Consider the following 24,241-nt stretch of genomic DNA (forward strand, 5'->3'; position numbering starts at 1 on the left):
CTAAAACTTAGGCCACCTCATGTGTTCTTGATGGCTAAAATACACTGCTGGGTGAACCCTGATTTCTGTGAAGTGCTGCATTGTGGGAGAAGATCTGGAGAAACTGGTTTTCAGCATTTCTGACCTCTTAGACTCGCTGCTTAAACCTAAGAGCTGGAATTATTCTCTAGTCGTTGGTTACATTAATGAAAAAAGCGTGAAACCCCTTATAAGCACAAGAAAAACGGGCACTGCAGGAGCCCCATTGCCAGAGAAAAGATTTTAAAGTCGCTTTTGGCGTTAAGCATCGGAGCACTGCCATCCAGTGGGCGCTGGGGAATCGGCTCTGCCGCCCACCGCTGCTGGCCCGGCGCTGCACGGAGCATTTCCAGTGAACACAGCGGGACCCTCACACCGTCAGGGGCTCCTGGTGGGGCAGCCCTGCTCTGCCTCGGTGAGGACATGGGGCTGGAGCAGCGGCAGTGCCTGGGGATGCTGCGGGTTGGCAGCAGGGGTGGCTGCAGGAGCCCGCGGGGTTTCATCTTTATCGCCCCATCTGAGTTGGGCAGCCCCGAGCAGGGGCAGGGCACAGCCACGTTTTTCGGGGTTTGGCAGAAGACACAGGGTGTTGAGAGTCTGTCTTTGAGACAGATATCAGCAGCTCTCTGAGCAATAATCTCTTTGCATTTCCAGCCCCCCCACCACAAGAAGCCCTAGACTGTGCACAGTACAATAATATTGTAGAGCTCCTTCAAAGACTACACCTGATTACTAAATCAGATGGTTTATTACAAGGTATTTCCTATTTCCATATAAATTCAACTGGACAAAAGAAGAAAAAGTAAAAAAGATAAAATTACATTATTCACTAGGCTACTTCAGAAGTATTTCCAGATGTATTTCCAGTGGCCTGTGCCAGGATGCTCAGGACATGGTAATCATGGTGATTTCAGCTTCATTTTACCTGATGGTCTATTCAGACCCTAACTCTTGCATGTTGCATACTTGCTTTCCTGCTCCATGATTTCATTTTTAATGGCTATCACTTGTTCCTCTAGTTGTCTCAGTTGCTCTGCCTTATCTTGTTTGGTTTGATTCAGCTCCTGAAGCTTCTTCTCCAAATCTGGAAGAGCAGAGACATTTGTTGTGTAAGTAAAATCCAGGAATTAGCAGCATTTATTTTCCCAGAAGTCTGAGAATCAATAAGCCCATTTTGAATGGGGAATGTTATAGGCAACTGGAGGGCGGTCTGGCTTCTGGATAGCAAGGGGAGCATGACAACCTCGAAGAAATTAATTTCTCAGAATGTGCTTTGGTCCATCAGCTAGGATGTGACAGGACATGGAGCTCTTAAAGGACTTGGTTTAAATGGAGACACTCAGAGGAACAGTGTGTCCACTGATGTGTGTAAAGCCTAGACAATTTGGGTATGATGGGCTTCAGTCTCCCTCCCTGTTTTCTGATGGTTCCTATGAAGCTACACCAATGTAAACATATTGGTAAAAAGTTAAATCCACAAAATTCGCTGCTTCTAATATCCTTATCATCTGGGTATTTGACATGACTGGGATGATCTTAACACCTTTCCTCAAGGTATGTGCTCAAAATATTTATTTGGATCCTGTCCGGAAGAATTTTCTCCTGGGATAGAGTTTCTGCTTCAGTTTTGCTGATGTTACATGGTATTTTCTGATATTGAGCCTGGCAGGATCCTAGGCTTAAGGGCTCCTAGTGGGAATGCCCAGACCTTCACTGCAAGGAGAATTAGGTAGCCTGTGTGCAGGGACATGAGATGTGCTCTTCCTTTTTGGTGACCCTCTGAGCCTGTGTGAGCAGCGGTGCCAGCACAGCCAGAGCAGCTACCATCTCCACTGCCCATGACCCCTCTGCCTGACATGGCCCCACAGATTCAGGGCATGTCAGCTTCAGTCTCCACAAGCTGGTAACTGTACCTGCTTTTTCGTGCCATTGCTCAGAGATAATGTCAGAAGGGGAGCAAGTGAGAACTGATGGAAAACAGCTGCCCTACAGCTCTATCTCACAAGCCCTCGCCTGGATGATGTGGGAAAGACAGAGCATAGAGGAAGGACTCAGTGATCAAGTTCCCAAAGCAAATGCATAAATCAGGGTCTCCAGATAAATTTGCAGCCAGGTTTTATGCAGGTTTTGCACTTGCCTGTTTTTAAACTGAAGAAAGTAACTGCAAGTCCCTGTGTGGAAAGCTCTTAACCTTTGCTTATAGCAATATATTTAAGTCAGAAAAAGTACATAAGCCAAATCAATTCAACTGGTTTAAAATGAGTAGCTTCAGGCAGGGATTTTCACCAGGTAAATTGTTTTAAACCTAATTTCGGGTGAACTTAGTGTGTTAGTGTCTGTGGGCAAGGACTTCAGCCTTGAATTCAGGACTATCACAGTGCTTACCACTCACTGTGGAAGTGAGAATATCACCTGTTATTCTTTTTATCTTCTTTTCAGTCTCTTCAGCCAGTTTTTCTGCTTCTTCTTTCAACCGCTTCACTTTCTCTAGTGTTACTTTTGGAGGTCCCTGGGTTTTCAGTTTTTCTTGAAGAATAATGTACTTTCTTTTAACATCGGTAAATTCCTGTAACAAAATGCCATTACTGAGTTTAAGAGCATCTCATAATTAATCTGGTTTAGAGAAAGAAGTTTCAATACTTCTTTTAACATCCTCTTTGCACCAAAGTTTAGATTTCTCATTCTCTTAAATATTAAAAAATATATCCTTAATTTGTAGACATTGAAAAATGCTTTGCAAAACATGATAGAAATAAATTAAAACAAATTGCCAGCAGAGTAATCTAAAGGATAGGGAAGGGCAAGGTTATAAAGAAAATACTATTTAAGATATTTTAAGTTTATGCTGATTTTGCTTCTGTTGTAGGGCTTTTCTGTAAATTTTATTTAGCCATAAGGCTTAATTAAAATTTAATGAATTATCTGTAGCAACATTGGAGTTTTTACATTTCCGATTGCAGTAATATTTACTGGCTAATCTGTTCCCTGCTGATCTAGGTTGCTGTTGAGACTGCAGTTTGGATTTTGCCTACCATTCTTGTAACTTGGAAGTATGGCCATGTTCCAAGCTTGTGCTGTGGGTACTTGGTTCTTGTAATTTTAGCAAATTTCTAGCTGCATTTTCAAAAAACTGAACTACTGAAAAGCACCAAGCCAACCAAAAACTTCAAGAACTCCCACACCAATTTTCTCTGAAGGAGAACAGCACAGGACGAATTGTCAGGCTGCTTCCATCACTCATATATTTTAATATCTGGTTCTGTGATTTGTTCTGTTGTGTTTATTGGTGCCCATGGTGACTGCAAGTCTTATACACAGTGCAAGAAAAAATGTCATGAAGTAGCCAGAGAAATGTGTATGCTTTCTTTCATTCAAGCTAACAGAGGTGTATGCAAGAAACCTTAAAACACAAATTCTTCTTAACCTGTGGCATTTTACACTGCATGGCATAAGGAAAATATTGTGTTTTGATGACAGCAGGGCAATGCTTTTAAAGCAAAAATACTATTAAACATGGAGGATGGTTTTTTTTCCCTCAACATGTGACAGAAGGGCTTACATTTTCAACATTCTGGGCTTGCTTGTGAGCTGCTTCTGCTTCTGCTCTTGCCTTTGTAGCTTGATTCTTGTTCATCAGCATTTTTGCCTGCCATGTGGCACTTTCATCTTCCATCTCAGTCTGTTTGGCTGACAAGTCATTTAGTTTATCATTTGTCTTGTTCACTTGGCTCTCAGCCTAAAACAGAGCAATTGAAAGTTGTGATTTCTTATGCAATGTCCATGCAGCTTGTGGAGTGTGGTAATGAGGGACTGGCAATGGATTAAGAGGCCCTTAAGCAGTATGGAATTGGTGTCATATCTGTGCCACATTCTGGTTTTATTTATTTATGTTAATGAAACTTCAGAATTAAGTATCTCTTTCTAAAAATATAGCAAAGAAATTAAAATATTTGCAGTAAGATACCTGAGAGATGTGTATTCTGATGTCTTGTATCTCTTCATTTAACTTTATGATGGTGTTTTTGGAGTGCCCTTGGGACTTCACAACATTTTTTAGTTTATTATTAATTGCATCCACTGGCAGAAGACTTTTAGCTGCTTTGCTAAAATGGAAAAAAAGGAAGTGTGTGTACTATTGAGATGTGGTGAGCAAAACAAGAACATGTTTCAAATGCACCCGTACTGACATGCAGGAATGTTTCCTCAAGTCCAACAACAACCATTAAAATTGTGGTCAATTGGTAAAGCAAAACCTTAGAAAAGGACTTTATGGGGGAGCTTCTGAGTTGCTGTACTCAGGGTGAGTTTGGGTGCTGCTGGCTGCCCGGTGGTGTGCTGCTAGTAGGGAAGACTCATGGGTGAACATGTTTTTTCTCTTATTGGGTCTTTCTCACCCTTATTCAAACCACCCAGTGAGCCAAATGTAATGCTTCACCAAGTCCAAGGTGGAATTAAGTAGCTGCTTTGGCCTCTCTGACTCAGCGGGCAGAGGAGCCAAGAGCTGTCAGGATCTGCTTCCTTTCAGTACATTGGCTCCTGCAGCCTGAGTGGCAATGGCTCCTTCCTGCTGGAGAGGCCCTGTGGAAAAGGCAAGGTGAAATCTCCACCTGAACTCTCCGTCCAGTGTTACTGGGATACTGCCAGGGTTATGGAGCAGTCTGTGCACGGTGCCACCCCAGCTGAAACTTGCACACCAGTAAGTGAAAACTACTTACCCAGCTTCTTGAGCCTCCATCAGCAGTGTCTGTGCGTCCTCCCTTTTTATGTTTCTCTTGCTATTCAATTTGTACTTCTCACAGTGGTTCATCGTGCTTTGGAGTTTGCCAAGCATGCCTGTGAGCTCTTGTGGAGTGAGGGGAAGGTTTATTTGCAGAACATAATTTGCCACCTTCTCAATATCTTCTGGAGGTGCACTCTCATCTGCAACAGAAATGGAGCTGAGAGTATACTGAAGTAGCTCTTCCTCCTAGTAAATAGTCATTATGACTGCCTTCCCTTTGAGTATGTAGAAGAATAAAGCTGACAGGCACAGCAAGGGGGTAAGAGAATTATCTCTAACATTTTGTGATTTAATATTATGCTCCCAGGTACTGCTGTTAGTGTTGTCAGAACTGGCTGAAATGAGGATTTGAACCCACTTTGAACTGAGTTATTAAAATTCTGATGTAGGACAGAGCCTATGGAGGGTTTTAAATCAGTGCCCAGCACAGCTAGATGTGTCAGAGCCCATTTCTCCCTTGGCCCACAGATCAAAGAGGTGCTGGCAAGGCTGGGGTGTGAATGGAGATTTCCAAGCTGGCCAGTGGGTGTAATCCCTTCCCTGGAGTTGCCACAATATTGAGTAAGTGGTTCCTTTGCTGGTTAATGAGAAAGGCTAAGCTGCAGAGGGAACCTGGGTCAGACTTGCATAGAATGGGAATTTACAATATTAAAAAAACATATTCCCATTATTCCCCAATATAAAAAAAAAAAAATTCCCATTACAAATGAGCTTGTCCTAGCTCTTTGCTAAGAGGCAGAGGTGCACACAGTTAGAGTGGTCGATGCCTTGAGAAGTCACATCATCGGTTTTGTTTTCTGCTCACTTCCATTTATAGACAAGAACTTGTGTGATAAAGCAGTTGAGCTATATTAAATGGTTGTGTTAATCTCCAGAGTAAGTCAGCAAGAATTAAATAAAGACATTTCATGTGCAAACAGTAGTGCATTCCTGAGAGCTATTTCCTGTAGAAATATATTCATCCAAAATCACCATTCACATCAATGTCAAATATAGCAGATTTAATGTAACTGTATGCTTCTCAGCTGTTCATGTTCTTAAACTTCAATTAACAAAACACAGATTCAAAAAAATTCTTTTCTATTTGTTCATAAATGCTGTATGTCTACTAAGGAACATAAAAGAAGAGTGAAAGATGGAATTTTCAGTGACTACCAATAAAAATCTGAGATTCATAGGAATTAAATGGACCTAAATCTTCTAATTCAATAAAATAATGTAAATTTTTCCAAACAAAAGAAGTCCTCCGTCCTCTGCCCTTGCTCCCATTTGGACATAGAGATATGAATGCCAAAAGACTGCAATCCGCAGAAATTTATGAGATCAACTATGTTGAAGATTAAAGAAAATCCTGCCACATTTAAACCCTTTGATGTGCATCTGGTAAAAAAATGTAGGATGTTTCCTACAGCATTTTCCTGCAATCCCATGAGTGGAAAAATTATAGGGTATATATAGGGTTTTGTTTAGTTTTTTTTTTTTTTTTTTTTGATGAAAGCTGTGAAGTTCTACCAGAATCCTTTGATTCCTCGAGTTACAGCTTTATGGAGACTATGGAGTGGGATGTGTCCTAATTCCCACGCTCCCTACTGAGAGCCTCTATTTATGGGCCTGGATGAAGGGGGTAGAATAACAATTTGAGGATGCATTGGACATGCCTGGCCATTATATATTGTATGAAATTGTCTTAGCAGTCCTTACTCAGACAAACCAGGAACAGAGGGAGTTACTTCAAATTAAACCCAGTACAAAAGATGATAATCAGAATGTAACAGATATATTGTTAAATTGATACAAAGTACTGTTACCTGGGAGAAAGAGGTACTAGAAAAAAAGGGATTGAAAAAGTTTTTCATAGCTTAGGAGAGAAATTTCATGCATATACAGCTAGATCATCTTCTGGCTGTCTATTATGCTGCATTATATTGGAATATATTTATGAAAAATAAGTCAAAAAGAACACTTCATATTTACCTAACAAGAAGTCTTTCACTTTTTGGAGGAACTTCTTAATGATCTCTCCATCAACTTCAATTTTATTCACAGCCATCTCCAGTTGCCCATTAAATTGTGAACCTTTCAGTTTGCTGTCTTCTGCCATTTTTCTAATGCCTTCAACCTGGAAATATTATTAGAAACAGCAGTGCTATTTTCTGGAGGTTATCTGTCATTGCTTTGCAAGCTGGGCTCTTACACAAAGGTAATGATGATCTAAGCCTCAGCTAGAATCACTTGATATGGCTTTGAAAAGTAGTAGAAGACCCCTTTGGGGAACTCCAGAAGCTGCTACATCTTGGTCTTCATCTGGCCTCAGAAAAAGCCCATATGAAGCATTTTTTCTCTCTGCAACCACTGCTAAACCACAGCCTCCTTCTGTTTCTAAAACAGAGTACCAACAGTTATTGCAGTATTGTAGCTTGTCAGTGATCAGATTCAGATCTGAAAATGTAATTTCATTTGTCATTTCATATTGGACTTGCTGTTCAAAAACACTTAAAGAGGAAACAAGGAAGGTAGAGTTCAAGGCTTGTCTTTAAAAGTTATATTTAACCACTAAATTAGTATTCTTGTTAATTTAAATGAGAACTTCAATTATCAAATTCCAACAGTATTTTATTTTGGTAGAGGCTTTGCCTTCAAGAATGGCTCGGGTACATCTGTGGTCTGCAGAGGGAAGAGATTTGGTCTTTCCCCATGTAACAAGAAAAATGCTTATGTTTTTATTTCTGGCATGTCTCAAAATAGTTCACTCATTGTCACGGAGGTGCCTGAGGCTTGTGCGGACCGAAGGCGATGTCCCGGCAGCCTGGCTGGCGCTCCCGGCTCGGCAGATGCCTTTGGCTGCCTTTGGCTCCGGCTCTGGGGCCCCAGGGCGGTGCCCCAATTGCTCATTCCCAAGCCCGCTGGCTGGGATGCAGTGTCGAGTGCATTTTAAAGAGAGGAAATGGATGCCCAGACGTCCTGCAGGGACAGGACAAAGCCACAGCAGAATGTAATTTCTGCTGGAAAATGTACTTTGCCTATAACTGTAACAGCATCATCTCTGACTGTTAATAAGAACAAACTCCTTACTGGTGCTTTGGGATTCGTCTGTTTTGGTTCGTTGGCATATGTTGCATTGGCCACACTTCACTTAAATTATTTTTCACTGCTACTGTGCTGTTTAGTTGTCTAATTGATGCCCTCCTAAACATTACTGGGGGCAGAAAAGCTTCATCTTGAAATTATTTTTAAAATTAATTTATTGGCAAACACGAGTAGTGTGAAGTTATATAAATAGAGTTTAATACCATGCACAGGAGTAATCCCTTTGCAGTAATGGTGCCATTTGAATCTTTCCCAGTAAAAATATAGGCTATTCTAGCCTGAAACCACTCAGACACTGGGCACCGTGACTTTTGAAATCTTAGCAGCTATGAGGAAGAAGATCTAGATAAAGCCAATCTCTTGGTGGGGCTGGCACGTGGTAATGAATCAGGATAGATCTATGATGTTGGGACAGAGCCCATCACTATGTCACTGCTCTTTGTCCAAAGAGCAGGTGAGTTTTTGTAGATTTGTGACCTCCCAAATCTCGTCCTCCATCCATTTCACTGAACAAATGCAGGTTGATATACAGCACCTGATTCTCAGGTTCCTGTAGCTGAGTAGTCAAGTTATTTAGCAACACAGCAGTCTCCTCAGCTTTCCTGAAGGCCTCAGAAGAGAGAGGAAGAGCTCCAGTGCAGTCTGGGCCACCACATTGCCTTAGTCCATGACTGTCTTGGCACAAAGCTCCCCCACAGGCTGCTGTGGCACATGGCTGGTCTCCTGGAACACCACAGATCTGCAATAAGGAAGATGCCTATGTCAGGACTCCTGTGAGGCCTGAGGTACATTCCTGAGGGAAGGAAGATGTTTGACATCGTATGAACAATGAATATAGGAGGGACACAGCTTCTGGTCTTTATAAAGATGGGTATCACTGCCAGTAACAGGTCCTTCTCCCCTGATTTGAAGGATGCAATGGCAGCCCATGGCTCTGAGCATCCTTGCAGGAGCCATTTGTTAGGCTCCATGTTTGCCCTAAGACTCTTGCTTCACTCTTCTTCAGCAAAAGGGCTGAAACTGTTCCTTAACTTTATCCAGCCCATGGGTCAATGGCTTCTTCTAAAGGAGCCAGGTAACCTCTAACAGAACAAGGTGCCATATCTAATCCTCCATGTATTTTGACACAGATATGGAACCTAAAGGCTTAGGTGGATGATCTCTTCGAGATTTGTTATGAATTGGTACTATCAGGTATTTACTGCTGTCCTGCAGAAGAATAGAACCCCTTCTTTCCCAGAGGTTACACAAAGGATATGTGAGCACTCCCCATCCACTCCAGGACAAAGTCACTCTGCTTAGTTTAACTTACTCATTGAGGAGGTTTGTGTTATTCATTCTGAAATTACTCTGATATCCTCTTGAGACTAGAGAGTGCTTAAACTGTTCCTTGTGCTGGGAACAATGGCTTCCAGGTTGGAAATAACTACAGCTGAAAAGTGCAGCTGTTTTTGATGTGATTGCATGACTATGGCAAGGAAGTGACATTTTCCAGACTTAAAAATGCATGTAAGCACCCTTTTAAAATAAAACCTATTACAACATCAAACAAAGAGTTTTTTGGAGTTTGGGGTTGTTTTGTTTTTTTATTTTTAGCTTTCATTCGAAATCCACAGCACCTACCTTTTCATTCAAGTTTTGGATGCCAGGGCTTTTGATCATTCTGAGCTGTTGCAGCACGTTGCTTGTGTTTAAGACCTGATGGTCCAACATAGTGAGAGTGTCATTCCTGGTGTCTTCTGAGTGTCTTACAATAGAGGCTGTCCCCCTGGTCCTCTGTTCTGCCAGCAATGACACCTCAGAGTGTTTCCTAATGTTGCTGACAGCCTCTGTACCAACAGAAATAGGGTTTAGTACCAACTGTATTTGATTGCATTCAGTTTGTACACTTACTTGAATTTTGGACAATTGCTGAGTGACAGGTGATTCCCTGGTGTTTGATTTGGGACAGTGGGGAAGGGCAGGACCTGTCATTTCCTCAGCCAAGCTTTTTAATCCTTTAGTTATCCAGTTGCCAAATAGAAATAGTTAGCAATGCTCATAAAAACCTGCTAAACTAAGTGAAAATATGGTGGATCCTATGTCATCCATAGGATGCCAAGGTGTTTGAGAAGACAACAGAATAGACAAAACTATGAAGGAGATCCCATTATTGACACTAACTGCTACTGATCTGCATTCATCAGTAGCTCATGTATTACTGCCATTGTTGATTGGATAAAAGCTCCTGACATTTAGTATGTTTTAGGCAAGGAAACTGCTTTTGCTAGTTGTCATGAAATGATCAGCTCCCTGATTGTGAGTCAGGAAAGCATCTGTCCTTTCTGTTCGGCACAGCACCCAAGAGTTAAGTGGTCTGCTAGACTGAGACCAAAATTAACATTACAATATGAGGGCTTTTGGAAAATCCAGTTTCAGGACTGATGCATTAACAAAAAGCACTTCGATGATAAGCACATAGGCCATGCAAAAGATACTTTCCTGCAAGAGTCTTATTTGGTTAGTGAAAGATTTGCCTTAAGTAGGCTTAAAAGAGTTGGAGAATATTACATTTTTTTGCAGATTAATAGCCTGGAAAAAGGATTCAGGTCCCTTGTAACACACATAATTTAAAGCTGTTCCTGCTACTGTCAAGGTTTCCCAGACCTCCGGAGAGCCCAGATTTGCCCCCACATTCCCAGGCAGAAATACCTCCAGAGCCAGAATCGATGTGTCAGCAGTGAAAAGGCGTTAGAAGTCTCTGAATAACATCTCTCTTTGTGCTGGTAACTGACTCAGTTATTAATTGAAGTCAAAGACAAGACATTCTAGTCCTGTGTGCTTTGATTCAGGCTCTAAAGCCCCTGGCTTTGATTGAAGCTGAACAACGTTTAGTTATCATGTGGAACCAGGGCTATTTATTTATCTTGTAATGCTTGGAAACAATATACAGTTTAAAGTTTGCTCTTAATACAAAATACCTGGCAAGAGACTACTGTAACTCCTCATCTAAGACAGAGACTTTTTTCCATGCAACAATTCCATTGCAGGAATATTTCACAGTGCTTCAGCTCTCCATTAAGTGGCCTAAATGCATTTTCCATTTTCAGTTTTTGATGGAGCTGTAGAAATTTCAAGTTCCTTTACATTAAACACAGTGTCTTAGCCTAGACTTGATTTACAGCCTAGGAAGCTTCTCTCACTGCATTACCATATCTCAGTGGCTGCAAAGCCGGGGGCAAAGTTGGAGAGCCATAATTTAATGAGATCTCATAGACTGCAAACATTATTTTAAGGACTTGCAGCTTGGTTTTTCCAATGGTTTTAATTTATCATTAGATACTGATGTTTCCAGGTCATCTAGCTGAATATATGCCTGTGAGGAAGACTCTGACTCCTGATCCTCTGCAGAGACATAGGCAGGAGCTCATTCCCTGTGTTTGTCTAGGGCACAAGTGCCAGATGTGCCTCAGATGGTGTATGTGGCCATATTCTGCTCTGCCCCAGCAAAAAGAAGAGGAAAAGCAGACAGAGCCATATATAGGATATGCTGCTGCTCAGAAAGGAAGATGGAGTGAGGAGCCAGTCTCTCTCCTGGGTATCAGAAAAGCTGGTTATCTTGAGGGAAATGTTATTTTTGTGGTATTATACGCTCGGTAGAAGAACCAATGAATATTTGTGGCCTTGATAGGAAATTCATCTTAAATTCAAGGTCTTCCCCTCCCCACACTCCCATGTGCTTTTTATAGGGCAGTTTATCTGTCTCCAGAGGCCAAAGGATGAAGTGGGTTTGGAATGTGACCAGAGAGCACCATGGATGCTTCAGCTCTGCGTCCACTGACCTCCCTGGGATTTATTGTTTCTTTGCCTTTCTCAGTCTGTGCAAGGCTCAGTTGAATTGAGAAGCAGAGCCTGGGAGAGCTGTACTGGCTGCTTGCAGAAGTTCAGCTGAGCAGCTGCCCCAGGGGGCTGCCAAGTACATCAGGGCACAAGAGCCCTAAATCTTAGTTAATCCCTCTTTTCCCCTCTTCCATTCCCTCCGCTTCGCATTTTGTTGACTTTTCCTTCTTTTTTATTTTTCTTTCTTTTCTTTTCTTAAAAAAACAAATAAACAAAAACAAACAAAAAAACCTTGCCTGGGCCAAGTTTTTCTACACAGCAACTGTAAGTGGGAGTGCATTGCCTGCAGTTTGTGTCTTTTGTGGTAAGCACCCTATCTTCTGGGGGTTCATATCTTGGCAGCCATCTCTTTGGAGAGGATTCTGCTGACCATCTCCTGCCATTGTGGGTGGTCTAACATCTGTTCAAGATCCCTGTCTGACACATCCCCATTTTTCTCCAGAAACCAGTATAGGACAGCTTCATTACAGCTATTAGCAGCTGAACTTAGCTCAAGTACAGAGGGTGTAATTCTTTCAAAATGCCAAGGAGCTCAGTTCTGCTTTCACATTTTTTGATGATGGAGAGCTACTTCTGTCCCACATAAAGTCAAGTATTTTCCCATGGGAACACTAAGAGGCTGCACTATGATACTATGCTTTAATTAAACAAACCATTCCTGTACAAGCTTTTTAAGTATTCCTATGAGCAAGAGGAGTCAAACATGGGGGGAGTTCTTTGCTGTTCTATTGCATGTGAGTCTGTACTATGAAACTGGGTTTCTTTCATGTCCTGATGTAAGCATTTGGATTTATGAGACTTCTGACTGATGTGACCCTGGCACATGCATCTGAAATTTGGGATGCTAAAAATCACAGCATTTTAAGATAAAAGAGAATTTGGAAAGTCGGTGCAAAATGTTGTCAGTTTCAACACTGTTGTGCTACCATAGGAAGCTAAAATCTAGGGATCTTTGAAATGTTGTGTGGTTTAATGATGAGAAAACATTCCAAAATTTCAGGAAAAATGTCCACCCACTTTCATTCATTGATGACTTACCTTTGAAGTTCAAGTACTGAAAGCTTTGATGCAGATGTATTTTCTGTTGAAGAAGTTCAAACACTAGGTCAGCTTCTTCTCCAATATCTTCTATGTTCTTGTTAAAGTCAGGAAACTCAAATGGCAAACTAGGAAGGGGATCCATCTCTGCAACTTTTTGTCTGAAGGGGAAAAGACAGTTAGGTAGAAGTCAAACCAGATTGTTCTTAAACTAGAACTGAGTTACACAATATTTTAGAGAGCAAGAGATACATTTATAAATACATAGAAATATTTAATTGTATAGCTCATTTAGAAAACCCTTAGTATGAACTGGAAAATTACACTATTTAAGTATATGTCTGTATGGGTTAGGCATATATTAAAGATTATTTTGTTCACAGAGCTATTGAAAACAGTGATTTAGTAGGCCGGTGTCTGTTTGCTGATCCAAAGTGGGACTTGATATGTAGGGATGGCTGGTGGCGTTTGGGGGAAGACAGTTTTTCAGCTAATGGATTTTTTCAGAAGCAACCTAGCCCTTACTGAAGGTAGCCCTTAAAATCCCTGATGCCTGAGAGGGCCTCCAGTGAAAGGACAGGATGTCTCAAAATGCGTTCCGTTTCAGAAATGGCATCTTCGAAGGCTTTGAAGCGCACGTCACAGCTGAGCATTCGGCCTCCTTTATCTTCCAGCTTTGCTGCAAACCTCATTAACCCCTGCACAGTCTGGGCAAGAGCAGCAATTTCAGTCTCCCACTGATCAAAACAAAGATGGCACTGATGGCAGGAGGGAAAGTCCTTCTCAAAGCCGCGGCCACACTGGTCGCAGAGCCGGCCAGTGACACCGGCACGGCAGTTACACGCGCCGGTGGCTTTGTCACACACAGGCTGGCGGGTCCCCTCCAGGTTACACTCACATGCTGCAAGAAAGGAACAGCAGGTTACATCCTGTCATTCCTTTTCTGTGGGATTAATGCATGGAAAAAGGCACATTTCAGGATAATAAAAGCAAACCAGGGTTTGAGTTAGAGCAAGGTGGACTGCACAGTAGTGGCTCTTCTTCATCTCCGACTTGCATCTTAGCCATTGAACTAACAGTATAGACAAATAATATAAACACTTGTCCATCTCATACACACAGACATATGAAAGGTTGTTTCTCTACATGTATGCCCTGTCTCCCCTGTGAATATAAAAGGTAGGTATTTATGGTGAGGCAGTTTCTAATCCAGTTGTCCCACTTTATAATACTTACAAACGCAATGCATCTGGGGGTTGCCAAAGTAGTTTTCCTCACATTCATTACAGCATCTTCCACTGTAACCTGGTTTACATGGACACTGGCCTGTAAGCTGTAAAGACAATTAGAATTTAATAACTTCCAGCAAAGCCATAGGGCTGGATATACGTTATTTTAGCTGTCCAAGAGCTGCAGCAACACTGCTTGCCTAATCTTTGAATATCATGGTTTACACAGTATTGGCCCAACTTTTCTATCTTCCTCCTGGAGGTCCTGAAAAGAAAATGCACTCTGAGAAACGGCTTTACTTTACTAATGTCAGAGATTCCGTATGATCCAGTGTACTGATGCTGTTTGAGAACTCATCCTCTGACTATGATCTGAGAGGATTCTTTTCCTTTGCAAAAGAGACTTATTTTTTATTTTTGCTGGACCTAAATACTCATCTTAACATTTCAACTTTAAACTACATGATATATCATTGGCAGTGAAAATCATGAGGGTGTATTATGCACATTGCCCTATAAAAATTATTTTGTAATTCAGCTATTAAACTAAACTCTAGGGAATTACAACCTTGATAATTGCTAGTAGTTCTTTGAGGTCAAGAACTAAATTTGCTATAAAAATAATAAATCTAGTGAATAAACTGGAACAGAGAGCATATAAAAAGAAAAATGTGCAAACACATCAGCAAGACTTTAGGATAAGCTCCTGGTTCTCTGAAGTCAAAGGCAAAATTGCTGTTGACTCCATGGGACCGCAATTTCTCCTCTCTATTCTGAAACACTGTTTATTTTTTTTCTGCATTCTAGCCTTAAAATGTGCACAGGAGTTAAAACTGACAAAAGGTACTCTAGCAGTATGATAGATGAGGCACGATTAATGTAATGGTCACAGCTGCTACTTTATGAAAAGAAACACTTAAAAATACTCGTAGGACTCCTGGGTCCAAGCTTGGATTTCCCTCTTCCCTATATGCATATTTATAAGGAAGTTTTTTCCCTGTGACATCTTTTTACAAAGTATTTTTAAGATGCACTTGACAAAGAAACAACATGTAAAGAGAAATTGCTTACCAGCCTGCAAAGCCACATTATCAGAACAACACTTTTGGTTCAATGACTCACAGCGTGATTGCACCAACTACAAACTTCCAAAGAATTTTTTGTTTTCAGGGAATATGACAAAAACACAATCCTCATTTACAAGAAGGTCCCCACTTTGCCATGTCAAAACACCAGCACCCTGACTCCTGGAAAACATAGTAATTTTCTTGCCTGGTCGCACTGGTTGCTTTGGGAGTTTTTTGGATCACAGTCACAGGTCTGACATCCTTTTCTGCTAGCCAGGTCCCAGTAGCCAGGGGCACACTGGTCACATGTGGCACCCAGCACATTGGGCAGGCAAGGACAAGCTCCTGTGGCTGGGTCACACAGGCAGGCTGCGTCCCCCCCTGGGCACATGGCAGGGTGAACACCTGCCAGATTGCACATGCAGCCTGGAAAAAGAAGACAATTACTACAGCAGACAGTAATACAGACAGCTGATGGGCAATCAGAGCTGGATATAAAGCCCACACTGTAGGTTTACTTTTAGTGACCTTGAACGTGTTTAATCTCATACACATTACCTGACTTTCTGTAATAACTTACATATGGCTTTGAGAAAACTTACTGTGAATGTTCAGCACTTTTAATACAGGCACAAAAATATGAAGGCTCAGTGAATTTTGAATCTTGTTAGAATGCAATGTTAAATATATTGGATAAGAATAAGTTGATTTACAGTAAGCATTATCCAGCATGGGAATCCCCAGTAAGCCAAGTAAGATAAGAACCCTTCCTTGTGAGAAGCCAAAAGATCTTGCTTAATGATTTCTAACAGGCATCTTCCAAGAATAAATGAGGGATGGCTTGGGCTGCATTTTAGATTCCCAGAAAAAGAGTTTCTTGACTATACTTATAATTATCTTGGCCATAAAAAATAAATCCTCAATCAGGCACATCTGTGAAAATGAGTATAGAGAAAAATCAGGAAGAAGCTTGTGCCTTGATTTTCCTTACACTCCTACTCTTCTGTTCAAAGTGCTGAGTTACTGATGTGTCCTCATGGAATCTATTAAATTTCCTGAATGCCCTCACTCTAGCCACTTAATGAAAACAACTGGTGAGGCAGGAAATTCAGCAAGGGATCATCTGGTTAACTGAGATCTAATTGAGCTTAGCTGGCATCCCCCAGCAACATGGATAAACAATTATCACTGATTCCTTCATTTTTTATTCCTTCCTGAATAAGCTGAATGCACATTTATTTTTCTAATAGAGAGTACTGCTCATTTCACAAATCAGTATTTTCTAGGAGTGATATTCAGTATGAGATTTAGTGAGACTTGATGACAAGAATTTAATAGATGCCACGTTGAGTTATTTGTATCACTGATATATTTATATTTAGTAAATAGAGAAATACATTTTTGATTCTCATATTTTGCTCTATTTATCTGCTTTAGTTTTTTCCTCCCTCCAAGGTCAAGCCTTTCCCTATAGCCTGTTTGTAAAAAACATTTTCTTGGTAGTAAAACAATTGCAGTGCCATTACTTACTTTGACAGGTTTGATTGAGGGCTGAGCCAAAATAACCTGGTTTGCAGAACTGGCAGTTTGCTCCATGGGTGTTGTGTAAACACTTGGTGCATTCCCCAGTGACCCTGTTACAGGACTCTGGGTCTGTCAAATCAATGTTGTTATTACAGGGACATGGTGTACAATCAAGCCCAGGGCTGCTGGAGTTTTTGTAGAACCCACTAGGACACTCGTCACACTGATTGCCTGTCAGAGGAAGGTAAAAATATTGCTGGCTGATGGGTATTCAAGTGAAACATGTAATTCCCACTAATATTATTAAAATATTCAGACTGTCTGTTCAAATGCACATTTCCAATGGAAAATATCCACCTATTTGAGACCATTGCCCTTTAATCCTCTGATCAGTTTAAGTTATGTCTTCCCCACTGAAATATGATGGAAATAACCCTCCTCATCCCAGGCTGTTTATACCAAAGAAGTCCTTTCAGCAAATAGGTGCCCTATCACACAACACCTCCAAACATCTTTTTCCATCAAAGTCCATTTAATGGCAGTAGTGAGGGCTAGCCATATTTGCAGGATTTTCCTTGGCTCTTCACTCGAACAGCAGCATTGGAGTGTGGGGGGTACCTAGGAGTTCAGATGAACTCTGGTGCTCTGTCCTTGCATGCTGGCATTACAACTACTTCTGCATTTTGTCTCAATGCCTGCCCTAATTTGGGTGCTACCTCTGCATCTCAGAAACCATTCTGGGAAGACTGATGTTTCTGGAACCACATCCACTAGTTCATCCTTAGCTGAGGACTCTGCTGCTTCACTGTGCTCCTCAGGACCCAGAGCCTTTCTCAATCTCTGAGAAAGTGGGACCAGTTCTACAAAGGTGACCAAGAATCTTGCTGGAAAGGAGCAGGAGCAACAAAGTCCAAAACTGAGTAGTGCAGTGATTTGTGAGGACAGAAGTCCCCTGGGTGACCACCAACATGAATCATTTTGGCTCTACAGCAATTACTCAAGCAAAACCACTCCTGACTTATAAAGGAACCTTGCCTAAGTAAAGATTGCCATCTTTATTGGTTTAATTTTCAGCAGTGCTTCCCATTAAGCTTTGCTTCCATCATAGGAGATCTTTCTAATGCCCAAAGAAAGGGAAATATTTTCAGTTCCCCCTTCAGGAATTCAACCTAAGTCAACAAGACCTTAGGAAATGAGGAATCAGTTTGCTGCAAAAATATCTGCATTTGAGACTACCGAGAATAGAAACTCCTTTTCTAAAGTGACTATTTGAACTGTTAAGCAGTCACTTTAAGGCATAATGTCAAAGAGTTCCCTCTATATGCAGAAAGAATTTTTCTGATTAGGAAATCTTATCAGCTCTGTTTGATGCCCTAATAATTCCCACTTGGGCTTGCAATGCTTCATTTTCAGAGGTAACAAGCAACTGCAGTTTTCCCCCTCTCAGCCTACCAGGTTAATGTAATGCCCCTGGAAAGGAGGAGATTTCAAGAGAGTCACATCAGAATAATTAATGACTTTCCAATATCCACATAGGTGAATCCCTTTTTAAAACACTAACTGCACAATTCCCATTGTTCCTAGTCAAAACTTATCTACATAATTTCAGTAAACTTGAGGGATAACTCTTTTCTTAGTTGTTTTATTAGCGTTACCTCATTGTCATTTCTGAACATCACATGTGGAGGACGATAATTTTTTTTCTCCTACATAAATTTTAATAGCATCAAAACCAGTCCTTATTTTGCTTCATACCTGAATATCCCTCGAGACAATTACAGATAAGCTGTGCAGTCTGGGAGTCCTGGTAACAGGAACGGGCAAAATATCTATTGCTTGTAGGTGACCCTGGGCACATGCATGGGTGGCAAGGTTCTCCATCCAGAGGGTTTCCATAATAACCATCCATGCACCTGCCAAAGCAGGACAAATTGTCAAGTGCTTCATGCAGGTGAATCAATTTATATCTGTATATTGAAATCAGTATTCCAGATAATTGTAATGCTATCTCCATCGATTGGTAGAGATACATCAAGAATCAAAGGTGTTCTAAAATGGAAAATCAGAGCTACTGTCTCAAAATCTGAAGCAAAACAAAAAAAGACATATGTTTTCCTTTCAAGAAATGTTTGTGAAGACTTTTACCTACTCTGGAACAATTTTAATCTAAGTGATTATGATATGGAATACCACACATGCTCTGCAGCTTTTAGCTGCCATGTAAAAATTCTGTATATTTACCTATCAGCACATATATTAATCTATTTCCATACAGACATGTACACAGAGTGGTTGACATGACAGTAAAAAGTGCTGGCACAGGCAAAAAAAGCAGTGATTCCTTGAGAGTACTCAGAGAATACTGCATATTTTAGATGCAACATATACATTGAGCCATGCTATGTCTGACATGTTCTGCAAACCTGGGCAATGGTTCTTTAGAGGTGCTGGTGGCTCTGCTGTTACCCAGACTGTGGGGGCTTTTGGGGCTCCTTGGGGGCTCAGCCACCCTGCCCACCACCAATGCCTCTGCATCCCAAACCCCATAGTCCTGCAGCTGCAGCAACAGCAATGCAGAGGCTCCTGAAGCACCCTCAGTCTTTGATCTATTTTACTATGGCAAATGAAAACAGTTCTCCATATGTATACAGTCAAGGCTAAAAGACTTGGCTCCTTGGCTCTCTGATTATCCTCCCCGTGGAGTCTGGAGATCCTGCAAAGCCACAGGGGAAAAAATGTTTCACTCTCCCATTTTTAGTCTGTTTGCCATCTACAAGTAGAACAGCTAAAGACTCTATTGTCTAAAAGCACTGCAGGAAAAGCTCAACAGGTTTCATGAGGAAATGCTCTTAAAAATGAATGACAAGGTACAGTCCAGCCGAACTAAACAAAGTTAATTTTAATGTCCATGTTGAACTGTAATACTACTGCCAGTGTACAAAATAAAATAGAGGAGCAGTTTTCTGAATGGAGCTGGAACATGGGGATAAAGTCATTTGCTGGTGATATGGAACTAATTTGATTAACAAAGAGGGCATGCTTAAGTAAACTCCTTAGAAGTAATTGCAGTATTAAAATGAGTATTCAGCACAATATAGAGCCTCTTGGCTAGCCTTGTGCTGAATTTCAAATTTGAAAGCTGGCAACTTGGAACCTGGCAGGAGTGAATTTATCCCACACACAGTGCTTTGTGCGTGTCTCCATGTACATGGTGCCATAGCATCCATGTCTCAAATGCCTTCTTGCAGGTAACTTGCTGCAGTGCTGGGTGCATGCCCTGCCTGCAGTCCAACCAAAGCATTGCATACATATTCCCACATGCATTTGCCAAAGAAATAGGTACCTGACATTCAGCAGCCAGGCCCAGTTTCATCCTGGTTTAGGTATGTGTTTCCTGCTGAGGTCAGTGATGCATTTGTAGGCCCCCAGCTACACAGGCATTTGGGAGACCACCAGTGTCAAGTGGAGCTTTGCAGCACTGCCCATGAACTGACCTTTCACAGTGGCTTCCAGCAGTAAAGCCGCGGCAGTCGAGGCACTCTCCGGTCAGAGGGTCGCACAGCTCCGCGTGGCCATTACAAGGACAAGGCCGGCAGTGGGGAAATCCAAAGTACCCAGCCAGGCAGCGGCTGCAGCGCTGGCCATCCACGTCCCGGCGGCACGAGCACTGCCCCGTCACCTGGTCACACAGCGCGCTCAGCGAGCCTTGCGGGTGGCACTCGCATGCTGGAAAACACCCAAGGCAAAGCTGTGTCCTTAAAGCATTCCTGCCAGCCCATCTTATCCCTGGTGCTGCTCAAAGGTGGCAGGGATGGAAAATCTGTTATCCGTGGAAATGTTTTTTATATTGCTTCACACATAATCTGGGACTCAAAGCCCTAAAATTTGGGGTGTGCTAGTGGTACTGGTAGTGGTGCTGGCTGCAAGGCACTCACCGTAGCAGCCGTGGAAGCCGAAGCCATAGCTGCCTGCAGAGCAGGTGTCACAGCAGCGTCCCACGACGTTGGCTTTGCAGTGACACTGGCCCCCCAGTTTACTACAGCTGGCATTCAGTGACCCTTGGGGATTGCACTTGCATGCTGGCAAGAGAAAAGAAAATCAAAACAGGTTTGGTTGTCAAGGAGTTTTACTGTTCTCATCAGCTTGCAGGTTTCACACTTTAAAATAGGTAGGAAAGAGCTTGATTGTTCTTGTCAGGGATTCACTAACCTGGCAATGGCCATAGTTTAGATAATTTGATGGCGTAGCATCAATGGTGATGGTGTATCAGGCACCAGCACAAGTCTTGGTGTTGCAGTTGCCACATTCAAGGCACTGCCCTCAGCACACATTTGGGGTAGGACAGAAGGGGAGTAGCAAAGTGTAGATCCAAATAGAGACATCCTGAAGTCTAGAGAGGTTTGCTATAAATCTGCATCTAGTTGGACCACTGGACATAACCTGCGAGCTGTGTTCAGTCTGCATCTGTGTACTGTTTGTTTCCTTCTGGACACCCTGGACTAAGTTGTTGAGTGAAGATACTCAGCTAACCCACAGAGGACGTTTGCCAAGTATGTTTGGAAAGCACTAGAAAACCAAAGGGCCACATTTCATTGGGAGAATCTTGTCACTTTAGGAATCAAGCCAATGGGGATCTAGCACAGCCTGAGCCTAAATGAGGGGTTCACTGGTTGCACAGCTGTGACCTCATCATCTGATATTAAAGAGAAGCATCAATCCTAAAAATCATCCAAGCATATGCTTGATGAGAGAACCTGGCCACCAAAGTTGTCCAGAAAGACCCCTTGTGTTACTGGAAGTGCAGAGAAGTTCCATTTCTCTGGGTTCTCGCTCTTTTCCCATACCTGGGAAATTCCCTGAGCTACTGAGCCCAGCTAATCTGTCCATGATGGATCCTGGAGGCTGCCTAGGAATTTCAAACCCCACCTGCCACTACCTTCTTGTTGGAATATCATCAAGGTTTTCTTGGTGAATCTCTTCCAGTACACCAACTTGTACCATCATGTCTGGAAACTTACCAAGGTGTTCAGATGGCCTACAGCATTCTAGAGAGGGGACTTAGAAATATCTGTCATTTAACAGCAGCCAGAAAAGTAGGAAAGTAACTGTCTTTGCCACACAGTAAAGGCATCTGATGCAAATGCTTTTCAGAAGACACAAGATCACCGCCATGGTCCCTGTCATGCTGCTCCATGAAGCCCATCAGGAGTGATGAACTCTGAGATTCATGCCACCAAGAGGCGTTTGCAGCACACACAGGGTTCAGCAGGATGTACCCTGTGCATCCATGGATATCACATGCTGACCAGCTCCACTGCTACAGCATTGCAGGCTGAGAGCTCTACAGTCAACTTATCCTACAAACTCACGGGAAAACCAGCAACTGCCCAAAGGAGCTGCCTGCAGGCTGGTCCTTACCGACAGCGCCGTTGTGAATTCGGGCTGACAAGCTCACTATGAGCCGTGCGCACGCTTCGGGCAGGACGTGAGGCCCAACTTCAGATGCAATTTCAATACAGTGGTACTTCTGGTACTCATCTAAATCCTTTTCACTGCATAAGTTCTCCACGGAGCCGATCCTGGGAATAAGTCCAAGCTTTGTTGTTAAGAGAGAAAAGAAAATATTTTTGCTTAGATATATTGAAAATCAGAATTTCCCACATGCTCTTAATGTGCTTTCCATTGCAACAAGAGAGGCCTGGAACACTGGGTTTCCAAATCTGCAGTTGTGCCATTCTGTCATCTAAATTCACATTTATTCTGAAGGTCTAAACATTCCCTGAGTTCTTCAAATAAGAGAGACTGTGTTTAAAAAAAATAAAATTATAATAAGATCTCTGATATATGCTCAGAACTGGTCTTGCTATGCTGTATTAGTGATTCCAAGAGCAGTGTTTGGCCAACATTTTTACTGGTGTTATTGTGATAGGGAAAAATCAGCTGAAAGTTCTATGTCCAAGTATAGCCAGCCCTTGACAGATCCAGTTCTACAGGAATAATTAGAGAAATAGACCTAAAAATATTTTTCTTAAGAGAAGGACCCAAAACCAACATCCAGTTTGTGAGTTGATGGAAACTTGGGAAATATCTAGTATACAACTAATTTTACTTTGCCAAAATAATCTTTTAGAATATTGGTGATTCCAACAAATTAGAGATATTTTAAAAAACCTAAGTGATGAGGAGCTGCACAAATTTACATTCATAGCCACAGCATCTTATCAGCACTTATATATGGACTGTGTTCATAATCAATGAGCAATAGGTAGACATGCAAAGTATGCTACAAGTATGACTTGTATTGCTCCCTAAAAATTTAACCAGATACAATTCTGCCTTTCCATACAAAATATGCAAACAGTGCCAATGCAGATAAATAGAAGCTGAATTTCTATTAAAACACACTATACATTATTTAAAAATACTTCGAATAGGTCTGTAAAAACCCACTTTGTGTAAATACAACCTCAAGGGACTTGTGGCAGAGCTACTCACTGAGTCAATCAAGATGAATGATTTTGCCTTTTTGTCGGAGGCAGAGAGCTGAGAAAAATACACATCCACAAAATATTCTGTTTCTGGCTCCAGGCAGACTGGAGTTTGCAGAATTGCAATCCTGTTTAGCAGAAATGAAGCACAGTTATAGCCAGGAGTAAGGACAAGGCAAGTTTATTGGATGTTGTGAGCTCTCCCTTCCCTCTGTGACTGCAAACTGGACCCTGCAGCATGGAGCAAGCCCTGCTGCTGCGAGGAGCACACCTACCCCCATGCCTGCAGCTTTGGAAAAGCTGCAGGACTTTTGCCAGATGATTCACCAAATTTAAACCTAGGGAAACTAAACTGAAAATGGTAGGTTTCACTACTTCTAACAAGGGGGTTTGCAACTCCCTGTTCATATTCATCCTTTCCTGACCCTATTTGATCAAGACATTGGTTGCATCCTCTAAGCTTCTCTCTTTTCTTTACACAGGTCCGAGCTGAAAAGCTGGTTTTGAAAATAGACTAGGATAGCGACTTTAAGTCAATATTTCCTTTCTATACTGAAGCAGCTGCTGTTGGATCTTCACCAGAGAAACCAACCCCAGTTGGATCTCTGGCTGATGTCCTGGGTTTGGCAAACCTTTGCCAGATTAAGGACTGGGGCATCAGACACTTCCTTAGAGCCCAAGTAGTATTGTGGTGTGCCAGCAACAGGAAAGGCCACACATGTGTTTCTGATATTCCCGTTCCCCACACGTGTTGCTCTGCAGTGCTTCAGTAAAGGATTAGTACACAGATCAACAGGCAAAAAGACAGCAACAGTCAGACCTCTTTGTAGCTGGGAGAGTCAACTCATGTGGCTCCTGTGAAAGGACCTTGTTTTTGCAGTGTTGACCTGACAAGATACCAGCAGGCCAGATGGCAACACTCGCAAGCCAGTCTTCCAAGAGCTATAAAACAAAAAAGGAGACAAAAATTATGGCTATATTTTTTTATCTGAAAAACCTGCTTTCTCTTTGCAAGTGTTAATGAAAGCCATCTGAATGATTGCACACTGCAGTGACAAAACAGATCTTTTCTTTATTCTTTACAGCACTGGAAAACAATGTTATTTGTGAAAAATTCATTGTATTTGCAAT

General features: G+C 41.9%; 1 protein-coding gene across 1 annotated transcript in view; it reads right to left on the reverse strand.

Moving 5' to 3' along the window:
• Positions 1 to 828: 828 nt before the first annotated feature.
• LAMB4 (laminin subunit beta 4) overlaps positions 829 to 24,241 on the reverse strand; it is a 41,757-nt gene continuing 18,344 nt past the window's right edge. The window contains exons 17-35 of the mRNA XM_033059183.1: positions 23,931 to 24,052; positions 23,118 to 23,238; positions 22,041 to 22,218; positions 20,558 to 20,701; positions 20,117 to 20,348; positions 18,378 to 18,535; positions 16,629 to 16,853; positions 15,304 to 15,524; positions 14,039 to 14,135; positions 13,328 to 13,703; positions 12,803 to 12,963; positions 9,509 to 9,714; positions 8,421 to 8,624; positions 6,773 to 6,917; positions 4,734 to 4,938; positions 3,983 to 4,121; positions 3,578 to 3,754; positions 2,431 to 2,584; positions 829 to 1,102 (exon numbers count right to left, since the gene is read on the reverse strand). Coding sequence (XP_032915074.1) covers positions 963 to 1,102; positions 2,431 to 2,584; positions 3,578 to 3,754; positions 3,983 to 4,121; positions 4,734 to 4,938; positions 6,773 to 6,917; positions 8,421 to 8,624; positions 9,509 to 9,714; positions 12,803 to 12,963; positions 13,328 to 13,703; positions 14,039 to 14,135; positions 15,304 to 15,524; positions 16,629 to 16,853; positions 18,378 to 18,535; positions 20,117 to 20,348; positions 20,558 to 20,701; positions 22,041 to 22,218; positions 23,118 to 23,238; positions 23,931 to 24,052 — 3,405 coding nt within the window. The 3' untranslated portion in view covers positions 829 to 962. The remainder of the gene's footprint in view (positions 1,103 to 2,430; positions 2,585 to 3,577; positions 3,755 to 3,982; positions 4,122 to 4,733; positions 4,939 to 6,772; positions 6,918 to 8,420; positions 8,625 to 9,508; positions 9,715 to 12,802; positions 12,964 to 13,327; positions 13,704 to 14,038; positions 14,136 to 15,303; positions 15,525 to 16,628; positions 16,854 to 18,377; positions 18,536 to 20,116; positions 20,349 to 20,557; positions 20,702 to 22,040; positions 22,219 to 23,117; positions 23,239 to 23,930; positions 24,053 to 24,241) is intronic.

This window comes from Catharus ustulatus, chromosome 4, assembly GCF_009819885.2.
Source record: "Catharus ustulatus isolate bCatUst1 chromosome 4, bCatUst1.pri.v2, whole genome shotgun sequence".
Classification (NCBI taxonomy): Eukaryota; Metazoa; Chordata; class Aves; order Passeriformes; family Turdidae; genus Catharus; species Catharus ustulatus.